Here is an 11,088-nt window from a genome sequence, read left to right as displayed (position 1 = left end):
GGAAAGATAGTTAAAACATAGCACAACTGGAATAGATCTGGAAATCATAACCTTTACCACAGGTATAACTCAAAGGCATTTGACGAAATCTCGCGAGCATTGGCCCCTTTAAACAAATAAACCAAAACTCTGCCTATATTTTGAAAAATGCAAAACTCAATTTTAAATTCCAACGAGGATTGGATTTTTCTGAAGAAACTGATCAAGGAGCCTAGCTCGAAAAGGGATGTTCGAGCTTCTCTTATCTTTATTTGACAAGAATAGCCATCTTAACCCTAAAGTTTTGTTCGACGTCTTTTATGACTTGGGAAACCAAGTCATAAAAGATGCCCCTAGTATGATTTTATTTCCATTACAAGATTCAAAAGAGAGCCAAACGCAAGGGTTCAACTAAAGGCTTTCATTTCAAAGAAATGCCTGAGGCTACAAAGCTTTTGCAAATACAGGAAAATGGGTTCTGCTCAAAGCATTCTTCCTCCTGCACTTCGTGATAACATTCCGAGTAAACTTGAAAAATTGCCCCTTCTGAACTCTGCTCTGTTCGGCTCTTTCCGCAGGAGATGCAACTTCTTGCTTTTAAAGTTTATCGCCCCAGCCTCAAGAGAAGTAAAGGCTAAACTTGACCTTAAAGACCTGACTTTGACCTGACAATGAAAGATTTTGACACACGATAAACGAGACTTTGACAGATGACAGACGAAAACTTTGATAAATGCGCAACATAGACTCTAAAAGAGACTGAATCTGCTTCTTAATTTGATAAATGTTTAAGGTGGTAACAGTCTACCGCTCTTAGGATCCTTTGAATACCGTATCTAAAAGTGTTTCATTCCTCTCTTCGGTATTTCAGTCATGGTTACTACCTCCTTTGGATTACTTAGTTTTAACCACGTTAACTTGAAGAAGTATCAGAAGAAATTATGCTGGCGCTTACTCAGACTCTGAAGTAATGCCCAAAACGGAAGCACAATCGGCTTTCGAAAGCCCCCCCTTTCGTGAAATCCCTGCCATACTGAATTGCCCCTTTTAGGGTTTTGATTCAGCGGACCGCACGCCTTAATTTTTGCCTGGACTGTCTGCCCTTGCAGCTTTTTTCCATCCAGCAGGCTCAGCACCCTGATTTTTGCCTAAGCCGCCCTTTCGGGTTTTCAACTTAGCGGGTGAATGACCCTAACTTTTGCCTAGACCGCCCTTGCGGGTTTTCAGTCTAGCGGGTCCAAGACTCCATCATTCTTTCCCTTTTTTTTTTCTTTTCTTTTTTTTTTTTTTTTTTTTTTTTTTTTTTTTTTTTTTTTTTTACAAACCTGGGCCAATAACACCAGAAGGACTTTTAGGTAGGCCTGGGTTCAAACAGGCTAACATTTGGTAAGTTTTGAGCAATTAGACCGAATCTGGACTATCCAGACTGCCTACGTATCCCCAAAGAAAATGGGAATCAGGTCCCGCGTAGTTCGAGGTTAATATCTTTTATGACGAAAGTCATAAAAGATGCCCCTGGTTTAAGTTTGATAAGGAGGTTTTGCTTTTGGCTCAAAGGAGTTTAGCAAAAACGGTTTTCATTTTTGAAATCTGGGCTATTGGCTTAAAAAGCTCAAGTCGTCCAAAGATGGCCCTCTAGTGTTTTTAGGCGTAATATTTCTTTAACTGATCCAGGTTTGTAGGTTCTGTTAATTTTTCTCCATTTTCATTGAGGAGTCTTACGGCTTTTCCCGGCAGGACTTCATCGACAATATAAGGACCAGACCAATTTGGACGAAACTTCCCTCTCGGATCAAATACCGGTGCCCTATAGGACTTCAAGACAAGATCCCCTGGTTTCAAATCTCGGACGCGAACCTTCTTATTGAACGCCCTTTCAATCCGCCTTTGATACCCCTGGATATGATACAGAGCTCGTAGCCTCTTCTCATCTATCATCTGCAGCTCCTGATGCCTGGCCTTCACCCATTCAGATTCCGGCAAGCTTGCCTCTATCATCACTCTTAGAGATGGAATTCTAAGTTCAACAGGCAAAACTGCTTCCATTCCATACACTAAAGAATACGGAGTGACACCTGTAGAAGATCTGATCGACGTCCTGTAAGCCCACAAAGCATAAGGAAGCTTGTTTGACCAGTCTTTGTAAGTCTCTGTCATCTTACTGATGATTACCTTGATGTTCTTGTTTGCTGCTTCAACGGCTCCATTCGTCTGCGGCCTATAAGGAGACGACTTGTGATGCTTTATTTTAAACTCTACACACAAGTGCGCTACTTCCTTCTTGAAGTGAGAACCATTATCCGAGATTAACTCATGAGGTACTCCATATCTGCAAATAATGTTAGCACGGATGAACTTTGCGACTGTATTCGAAGTAATGGAAGCATACGAAGCGGCTTCAATCCATTTCGTAAAGTAATCAATTGCGACCAAAATGTATTCATGCCCGCTCGAAGACTTTGGATGAACCTTCCCAATTATGTCAATTCCCCATACTGAAAACGGCCATGGAGAAGTCATGGAGTGCAACTCCGAAGGAGGTACATGAATAAGATTAGCATAGACTTGACACTTATGGCATTTCTTCACAAATGCGAAGCAGTCTGCTTCCATTGTGGGCCAATAGAATCCAAGTCTCAAAATCTTTCTTGACAACATTTTCCCATTCATATGAGGTCCACAAACTCCCTCATGGGTCTGCTCGATAAGCTCAACTGCTTTGTCTTCATCGACACACAAAAGCTGGATCCCATCAAAAGATCTGCGATATAACTGACCACCACAAATAACAAAATTGGCAGCTAATTTCTGAAGGGTTTTGCGCTCTTTCCCAGAAGCCCCAGGTGGATGCCCTTCACCGGATATGAGATTCCTGATGTCTGTATACCAGGGCTTTCCATCTGGACACCTAGCTGCTATTTCAATAACGGTCACATGTGCTGGCTCCCATTGCAGTCGCACTGTAAGTGGCTGGACCTCCATTGTTGCTGAAATGTCTAACATAGAAGCCAGTGTAGCCAAAGCATCAGCAAAATGATTCTTTGTTCTGTACAAGTGAGTAAATGTAATACTCCTGAACTTCTGGACCAAAGATTCGAGATATGCATTATACGGGATCAATCTATCTTCCCGAGTCTTCCATTTTCCATTAGTCTGGTAAATGATCAAGATGGAATCTCCAAACACATCAATGTCTTGAATCTGCAAAGCTAAGGCTGCCTCCAGTCCGGCAATACAAGCTTCATACTCGGCCATGTTGTTGGTGCACTCAAACTGCAACTTGATAGATATAGGAATATACTCCTTCTTAGGGGATACGAGTACTGCTCCTATTCCCTGACCCTGGTTGTTGACTGCACCATCAAAGTACATTGTCCATCTGGTATTTGGGGTATCTTCTTCAATATCCATAATCTCTTCATCAGGAAATTCAGCCTTCAGGAATGCGCTCTCTTCCACAGGGGAATCAGCTAAATGCTCTGCGATGACCCGCCCTTTAACAGATTTTTGAGTGACATAAGTAATGTCGAACTCAGATAACAATAATAACCACCTTGCGGTCCTTCCCGTAAGAGCAGGCTTCTCAAACAAGTACTTCAACGGATCCATCCGTGAAAGCAGAAGTACCTTGCTTGATAACAAATAATGTCTGAGCCTCTGAGTTGCCCAAACTAATGCTAGACAGGTCTTCTCTAAGATTGTATACTTCACCTCGTATTCTAGCATCTTCTTGCTGATGTAGTATACAGGCCTTTCCTTCTTAGACCCTGAATCTTGCTGAGCAAGCATACAACCCATCGCTGTATCCGTGATGGATAAATACAACAACAATGGCTGACCCAGGATGACAGGAGATAAAACAGGAGGTAAGGACAAACACTGCTTGATTTTTTCAAAAGCGACCTGGCATTCTTCGGTCCATTTCTTCGATGAATTCTTCTTTAGAAGCTTGAAAATAGGCTCACAGGTCATAGTTAGATGAGCTATAAACCGTCTCAGATACTGAACTTTTCCGAGAAAACCTCGGATCTGCTTTTCGGTCTTCGGCGGTTCCATCTCCTGAATCGCTTTGATTTTCTGAGGATCTACTTCAATTCCCCTTTCGCTCACCATGAATCCCAGTAGCTTTCCTGAAGTAACCCCGAATACACACTTGCTAGGGTTCAGACGAAGCTGATACTGTCTGATTCTTTCAAAGAATTTTCTTAAAGAGACAGTATGCTCCGGCCGAGTCTTTCCCTTGACGATCATATCATCTACATAGACTTCGACTTCTTTGTGGATCATATCATGAAGAAGAGCAGTTGCAGCTCTCTGATAAGTAGCGCCCGCATTCTTCAACCCAAAAGGCATTACTCTGTAACAGTAAGTTCCCCACTGAGTAGTAAACGCTGTCTTGATCATATCCTCCGGCGCCATCTTAATCTGATTGTATCCCGAAAACCCATCCATAAAAGATAACAGAGCATGACCAGCTGTATTGTCCACCAGAAGATCAATGTTCGGAAGCGGGAAATCGTCCTTCGGACTCGCCTTGTTGAGGTCCCTGAAGTCCACACACATCCTGACCTTTCCGTCCTTTTTGGGCACCGGCACTATATTCGCTAGCCATTCTGGATATTCAACAACTTGAATGAATTTTACTTCCAATAGCTTTTTAATTTCATCATGAACTTTTAACTCCCATTCTGTTTTAAGTTTTCGGAGTTTTTGCTTTTTTGGCTTCGCGCCAGGGATTAAAGGCAACCGATGCTGGACAATGTCTTCGCTCAATCCCGGCATGTCATCATAAGACCAAGCAAAAACCTCCTTGAACTCCTTAAGTAAAGTGATTAATTCCTCACGCTCTTCGGGAGATAAAGTTTTGCCAATTCGTATTTCCCGAATTAAGGTTTCGTCACCAACATTTACGGTTTCAATTTCCTCTTCAAGCGGTCTTGCTCGGCGACTCTCCTCTTGTTGAATCATATGTTTGATTTCAAGGGGAGTTTCGTCGGCATCCTCATCAGAGGGGGAATATTGATTATCATTATTAATATTATCAGTTTTAAGAGCAGAATCAGTACTTGAAATGGAAACAGGAGAAACAGAGACAGGAATGTATGTAAAAGAGTCTTTCATTTCATTCATAGTATTGGTTACATCAAGAATGGAATAGCCCACAGCAGGCATTGTATTGGACTCTAACGATGTATTCACAGACTCAACAGACAACTCAACATTGAACTCAGCCAACTCTGGCATATGTGCAGTTGAAGAAATAAACTCATCATCTAAAGTACTCTTGGACTCGACCTTATTAGAAAGAGACTTGTCACCGACTCCGAAACCAGATCCAACTTCTACAGTACCTGCATCAAAAGAATCGTTAGAATAAACAAACTCAATATCAGACTGGGAAGTAGACGTATACTTAGAGACTACTGACTCTTTTGAGGAAACGGGACTATACTGAAAGACTACTCGAGGTAAAACCTGGGAGGTCCAGTTGGTCAAGGGTCCCTCGGCTGGGGTGATTAACTCTGCGGGGTTCAGAATGAATGCATCTCTGCCTATCACTGCCACCTCTGACGCTTCGGTCTCACTGCCAACCACTGCTGCCACTGGATATTCAATCTGAAACATGCCATTCAGACAGCCCGGCTCTAAAACATCGGCCCAATCAGTTTTCGGTGCTGCCTCAGTAATCTGCGCACTCATTGGCGCTTCTGATAACTCTAGGTTAAAGAAAATTTCGAAACCTGGAAACCTCTGCCCTGTCACATCATCAGCCCACGGCTCAGCAAACCCGCAAAATGGAAAATCTGCCCCCTCTTTTCTGAAAATGCCATTTCTGATCAGACTGATTGGCCCCATAGGCAATTCTAAACCCCGGCGGCGGCACTCGGCCCATTTCAGCATGTATCTTTTCATTTCCTTGACCTCCTGCTTGGTCGGCTCATATCCCAGGCCAAAGAGACCATTGAAAGTTCTGAACACAGGCCACTCAGTAGGGCCTTGATGATATTTGCCCAGCCCTGCGCCTGGAATATAACCCTGTTTACGGATCATCCTGACCACATTCGAGTTGGTGCTAGTCAAAAAGAAAACTTCTTCGCCCATGGCTTCTTTCATGGATATAACCGACACCTCCAGAGAAAACCCTGTCAAACTGACATCGGCTTCCTTCCCAACTACGAGCTCCTGCGAAATTTGTCCAATTTCTAAATCTGGATCACCCTTCACAGTCACTACCCTGTTGTTATGAACAAACTTCAACTTTTGATGAAGGGTAGAAGGGATAACTCCGACCTTATGCAGCCAAGGTCGACCCAATAACAGCAAGAAAGAAGCTTTAATGTCCAATACTTGAAATTCGATGTCAAAGTCTTCTCCCCCAATCTGAATTTCAGTGGCCAGGGTTCCGATGACATCTCGCCGGGTGCCATCATATGCTAATATACCCTGCTCTGAGGGGATAAAATCTCCAGGTCCAAAGCCCAAAGTCGCAGCAGTACTCAGAGGACAGATATTCAGAGCGGACCCATTGTCGACCAGTACTTCGGGTACCCTTTTCTTGTTGCAGATCACGGTAATTTTGAGTGAACGAGCATGGTCACTCCCTTCAGGAGGTAAATCATCGTCTGTGAAAGATATTACCTTGGAAGTCCTAGTTACAGCGACTAGGCTTACCAACTCATCGGGAGTGATCTCAGTTGGCACCTGAGCAGCATTCAACTCCTTGAGTACAACCTTCCTGTGCTTAGACGAAGACATAAGTAGACCCCAAATAGAAACGTTTGCCTGGGTCTTTTTCAGCTGCTTCAACAAATTATCTTCTTCCTCATCTGCACTCGGCCTATTCTGCCCCTGATTCTCGGCTGCTCTCACTGCTTCTGCAGGGTTTTCTGCTCTCAATTCCGCGGGCTTGAACACACGGCCACCCCTGGTAACGTGACGAAGCTCGTCACACTGATCTTCTAACAGAAGCAAATCATCTGCATCCATTCTCAGAACATACGGAGCTTCAATTGCCTCCTCTTCTTCAAAATCACTCATCCTTAGAACATAAGGCGTTTCCTTTTCTGCCTCAACATCCTCACATCGAAGGACGCATGGAGAGGATGTCTCTGCCAAACTGGTGCTCCCCCTCCAGAGGTCATAAGACTTTTCCCTTTCCATCTCCTCGATCTCTTCAGGATCAAATCTTAGAATATAAGGTTCATCAGGAGTGATTGCGCAAATGAGAATCGACGGATCAAGAACCGGCTCCTCGACAAAAATGGCATTCGCTACAGGAGGAGGAATTGCACGATGATTGGGAAGGGGATTCCGCGTTACATTGGGCCTTTCCACCTCAAGCTTTCCGTTCTCTAACATAGTCTGGAGCGCATGCTTTAAGGCCAGACATCTTTCAGTGAGGTGACCCGAATTTCTGTGGTATTCACAATACTGGTCCGCTCTCCAATATGGGGGTAACGGGTTAGGTACTGGCCTAATATCAGGTAGTCTGATTTTCTTATCCCTTATCAATTTTTTCAGAATCAGAGGTAAAGGGTATGGTAAGGGATCAAAGTGCCTCTGAGGTTTCTGCTCTACCGGGGCTGGCGCTGGTCTCGCCACCTCTGTTACAGTCCTGGCCGCTGGGCGAACATGGTTTACGTGGTCAACTTCTTTCTGTACGACCACGGGTCTCTTTCCTTCCTTGATGTCTGATGGAAGTCTGGCCCTCAGACCCTTAGCTATTGCATCCTCAGTCCTCGTCCCAGTCTTAATCAGATGGTCAAAATCGGTGTAATGCTGAGGGGACATAAAATGAAAATACTGCGGCGACAAACCCTTGATCACCAACTTGATCTGATCTTCTTCTGATAGCCTCTCGCTCAGCTGGGCAGACTTTCGACGCCAACGACGGATGAAAAAGGTAAAGGTCTCCAGAGGACCTTGCTTTAACTGTTTGAGATCCCTCTTGGTAACCTCTATCCCTTCTTCCATAGAAAACTGCTCTACAAATTTGTTGGAGATGCTTTGTAAGGTCTGCACCTCTTCAGGTTTACGACGCAGAAACCACTTCTTCGCCACCCCAGTAAGAGACATTGGAAAGACCCTGGCCATTTGCTCAGGAGATAGCCCACACTGCTGCGACATCTCAATAAACCACCTCATATGATTCCGGGGACATCCAGTCCCATCATATTTGTCATAATCGGGGGTTTTGAATTTAGGGGGCAAGGTGACTCCCGGAGACATTATCAGCTCAGATATATCGAACTGCTTTGGGCCTTGATGCTTCAAGCTTTCCATTTCTTTTGTCAGCTTCTCCAATTGATCAGCTACCTGTTTTTCCTTATTATACTGGGCCACATTTGGAATGCAATATTCTGCAGCGTACTGCCCTTCTTCTAGGTCGACGTCTACTGGTGAAATGAAAGGGTGGTTCAAATTTGCAGGGCTCGGATTTGCCGGTATACCGGGAGGGGGTTGAACCGCAGGCGCTCTAGAAGTAGAGACCTTTTCATTAGACTGGGCTTTCATTTGGGCCATCTCCTCTTTCATAAAGGCCATATCCCGGGTAAGATTCACCATCATCTCTTGAATTTTAGTTAGCGCATCATTGGGTTCAGCCATTTGGACAGATTCTAGGGATTCAGATGATTCAGATAAAGAGGATGCAGATTGTTCAGGTAAGGTTAGCGGTTCGAATTGACGAATGAGTCTAGACGTGGTTGACTGTCTAGACCACGCAGGTTGACTGACACCTGAGGGAGCGATGTTTGCTCGATTTTAGAACCCTGAATTGGAAATTAACATACTACATTAAAACGATAAGCATTGAGATAAAGTATTCTGTACCAAATAAGATAAGAGAAATACATAAATGCTATTCCATTGATCAATAGTCAAAATGTAGTTACAATCAAAACATTAGTCTTTGTTAACAATTGGATGAAAGTAACCATTTACAATGAAATTTGAAGAAATTAAAATGACAATTTCATGAAAATGAATCTTCACAGCTCTTCGATCCGAGCTCTCTTGCCCACGAGCTTTCCCGGCAACTCCCCACATCGGACCTTAGATGTTAAGGCAAATCTCTTCTCTACGACCTTGTTTCTCCAAGCAGCCACAATGGTATTGATGAGATCAGGAGATAACTTTTCGCAAGGAGGAGGTGTTACATTTCCGGGAGGACATGGGCGTCCCGTGATCTGATGAAGTAAACGGATTGGTGCATAAAAGGTTGACTTTTCTAGACCCATGAGATACACAAATGGATATGGGTAAGTGCTGGTGATAACGTGTAAACACGGATGACTCACACAACAAAACTGACTTTTCTCCACGTGCTGTAACCAATTATACCACTCATCAATGGATTGCGGTTGGTTGGCCATTGGTTGCCAGGACGGGAAATTTTTCAGGGTGTACTTGTCGCGGCCTTTTGGCTGGAGGATAGTGAGTTTTTCACAAAGCCATACGTATAATAATTTGACACACCCATAGAAACTATTCTGAACCTTTTGATGATCAATACGGTCTAGTCCAGAAAAGGTTTCTGCCAGCATAAAAGGAACAGGATTCCTTCCTTTGCTAATTTGGTCTACCACACCAAGCAAAGCCAACGGGGCGGCACGGGAGTCTCCACGAATGACATGACGTGCAAGAACTCCAAAGATTAAAGCGTTACGCCGACAAGTATGAAAATGAGAGTTAGCAGGGTCAATGTTCTTGGAAAAAAGTTTAATGAGATCATAAACTTCCACGTATGTGCCCTTGAAACAAGGTAGAGCATCAACAGTATCATTTTTGAATAGCTCACAGAAGAGGGAATGGGAGTCCATACTTGAAGGTCGAATCCAAAGTCCTTCAGGTGGGATTTCTAACAGAGCGCACCAGTCTTCAAAGATTGGACAGAATTCGAAAGAACCAAATCGAAAAACATGAAGGGTGGGATCCCAGAATTTTGCAGCTGCTTGGAGAAATTTCCAATTCACATCGGATATGCTCAAATGATTGAACGTGCTTATAAATCGATCAATCATGCTCCTTTCACACTCACGCGGGAGAGCTTTGGTAAGATCACTAATCCAATCCTTCAATACGCTATTCGACATGATTAAACCTAACATAGAGATAGGATAAGATTATTAGAAAACAAAGATAACCTGGTATAAATAAATGACAAGGATAAATTTAATGATTAATCACATGGGAAGGATAAAATTGATGACACAGAATTTTTCATCACTGATCAAGGATGATCAGCAAATCAGAGAGGTAGACCATGGCCACAAAATGACAGAAGTAGGTCATAGACCAGATCTAAATCTGATGATGGATACCAACGACTATTCGATCAATACGATGAAAAATGATAGACCGTGGTCATAAAGACAGCAGACAAGCCATCAACCAGATCTAAGACACCACGAGCAGACAAACAAGGATCTAATCCTACTGAGTAATATATACATAAGATGAATTTACGATACAACCAAAGAATGGATACGTAACCAAAGGGTGGCCAATAAATTGTGACCACGAGAATGACCTGTACAGGCCACTAACCTAGTGGAACTGAAGGGGATGCAAACACGACTGATCAAACCAGAAGCTTTTCACTAGGAACGGGCTTTAAGCTAATCGAGGCTATGCACGGGAATCGAAACAAGGTAAACTGACTCTTAAGAATAGCAGCCATGCTCAAAAATATTTTGCGAAAAATTCAGCAGCATAACGGCTAGACAAGAGAGTCAAGATAAGGTAAACTCATGGTTTAACTAATTCTAAAGGATAGCTGTCATGCTCAAAATATCCTGGGCAAAATTCGGCAGCATGACGACGCTAGACAAGAAAGTCTCATGGTTTTCCTAACTCTAAGAAATAGCGGCCATGCTCAACATATACTAGATAAAATTCGGCAGCATAACGGCTACACAAGGGATCCCCACGGCTCAATCAAAGATGTACGAATAATGGTGGTAAGACAAGCTCGAATTATGGTTACCAAACAAAGGTGACCAAATGAAGGACCGACCGAAGGTGAGAACATATGACAACGGGTCAAATCCTATAAATAACAGATCGAATGACAGATCATGGCCAAGGTAATGGCAAGCAAAAGCCACT

General features: G+C 43.4%; 2 protein-coding genes across 2 annotated transcripts; both read right to left on the bottom strand.

Moving 5' to 3' along the window:
* Positions 1–461: 461 nt before the first annotated feature.
* LOC143880804 (uncharacterized) lies at positions 462–5,223 on the bottom strand. Its single transcript, XM_077384118.1, has 8 exons — positions 5,046–5,223; positions 4,468–4,592; positions 4,336–4,404; positions 3,298–3,756; positions 2,661–3,180; positions 2,274–2,474; positions 1,780–2,033; positions 462–644 (listed from the first exon to the last, which is right to left on the bottom strand). The coding sequence occupies exons 1-8, from the start codon at positions 5,221–5,223 to the stop codon at positions 462–464; spliced, it is 1,989 nt and encodes a 662-aa protein (XP_077240233.1).
* On the bottom strand, positions 4,700–8,586 carry LOC143880126 (uncharacterized). The gene is made up of 2 exons (XM_077383249.1): positions 5,455–8,586; positions 4,700–5,330 (listed from the first exon to the last, which is right to left on the bottom strand). Exons 1-2 carry the CDS (start codon positions 8,584–8,586, stop codon positions 5,322–5,324), a joined length of 3,141 nt encoding a protein of 1,046 aa, XP_077239364.1. The 3' UTR covers positions 4,700–5,321.
* Positions 8,587–11,088: the final 2,502 nt, after the last annotated feature.

The sequence above is a fragment of the Tasmannia lanceolata genome, unplaced genomic scaffold (genome assembly GCF_043159265.1).
Source record: "Tasmannia lanceolata isolate RefF3 unplaced genomic scaffold, GAP_Taslan_0.1 ptg000001l, whole genome shotgun sequence".
NCBI lineage: Eukaryota > Viridiplantae > Streptophyta > Magnoliopsida > Canellales > Winteraceae > Tasmannia > Tasmannia lanceolata.
The sequence above is the reverse complement of the archived record's forward strand: the minus strand, read 5'-3'. Positions and strand labels throughout refer to the sequence as shown.

Excerpts from the sequence above, each read along its gene's own strand:
- LOC143880126 (XM_077383249.1), bottom strand. The coding sequence starts at position 8,586 with ATGGCTGAACCCAATGATGCGCTAACTAAAATTCAAGAGATGATGGTG.
- LOC143880804 (XM_077384118.1), bottom strand. The coding sequence starts at position 5,223 with ATGCCAGAGTTGGCTGAGTTCAATGTTGAGTTGTCTGTTGAGTCTGTG. Across the intron at positions 2,475-2,660 it reads GCAGACCCATGAGGGAGTTT|TATGGGGAATTGACATAATT; the intron begins GTGGACCTCATA and ends GGCCGTTTTCAG. Across the intron at positions 2,034-2,273 it reads TGAGTTAATCTCGGATAATG|TGTATGGAATGGAAGCAGTT; the intron begins GTTCTCACTTCA and ends CGTATTCTTTAG.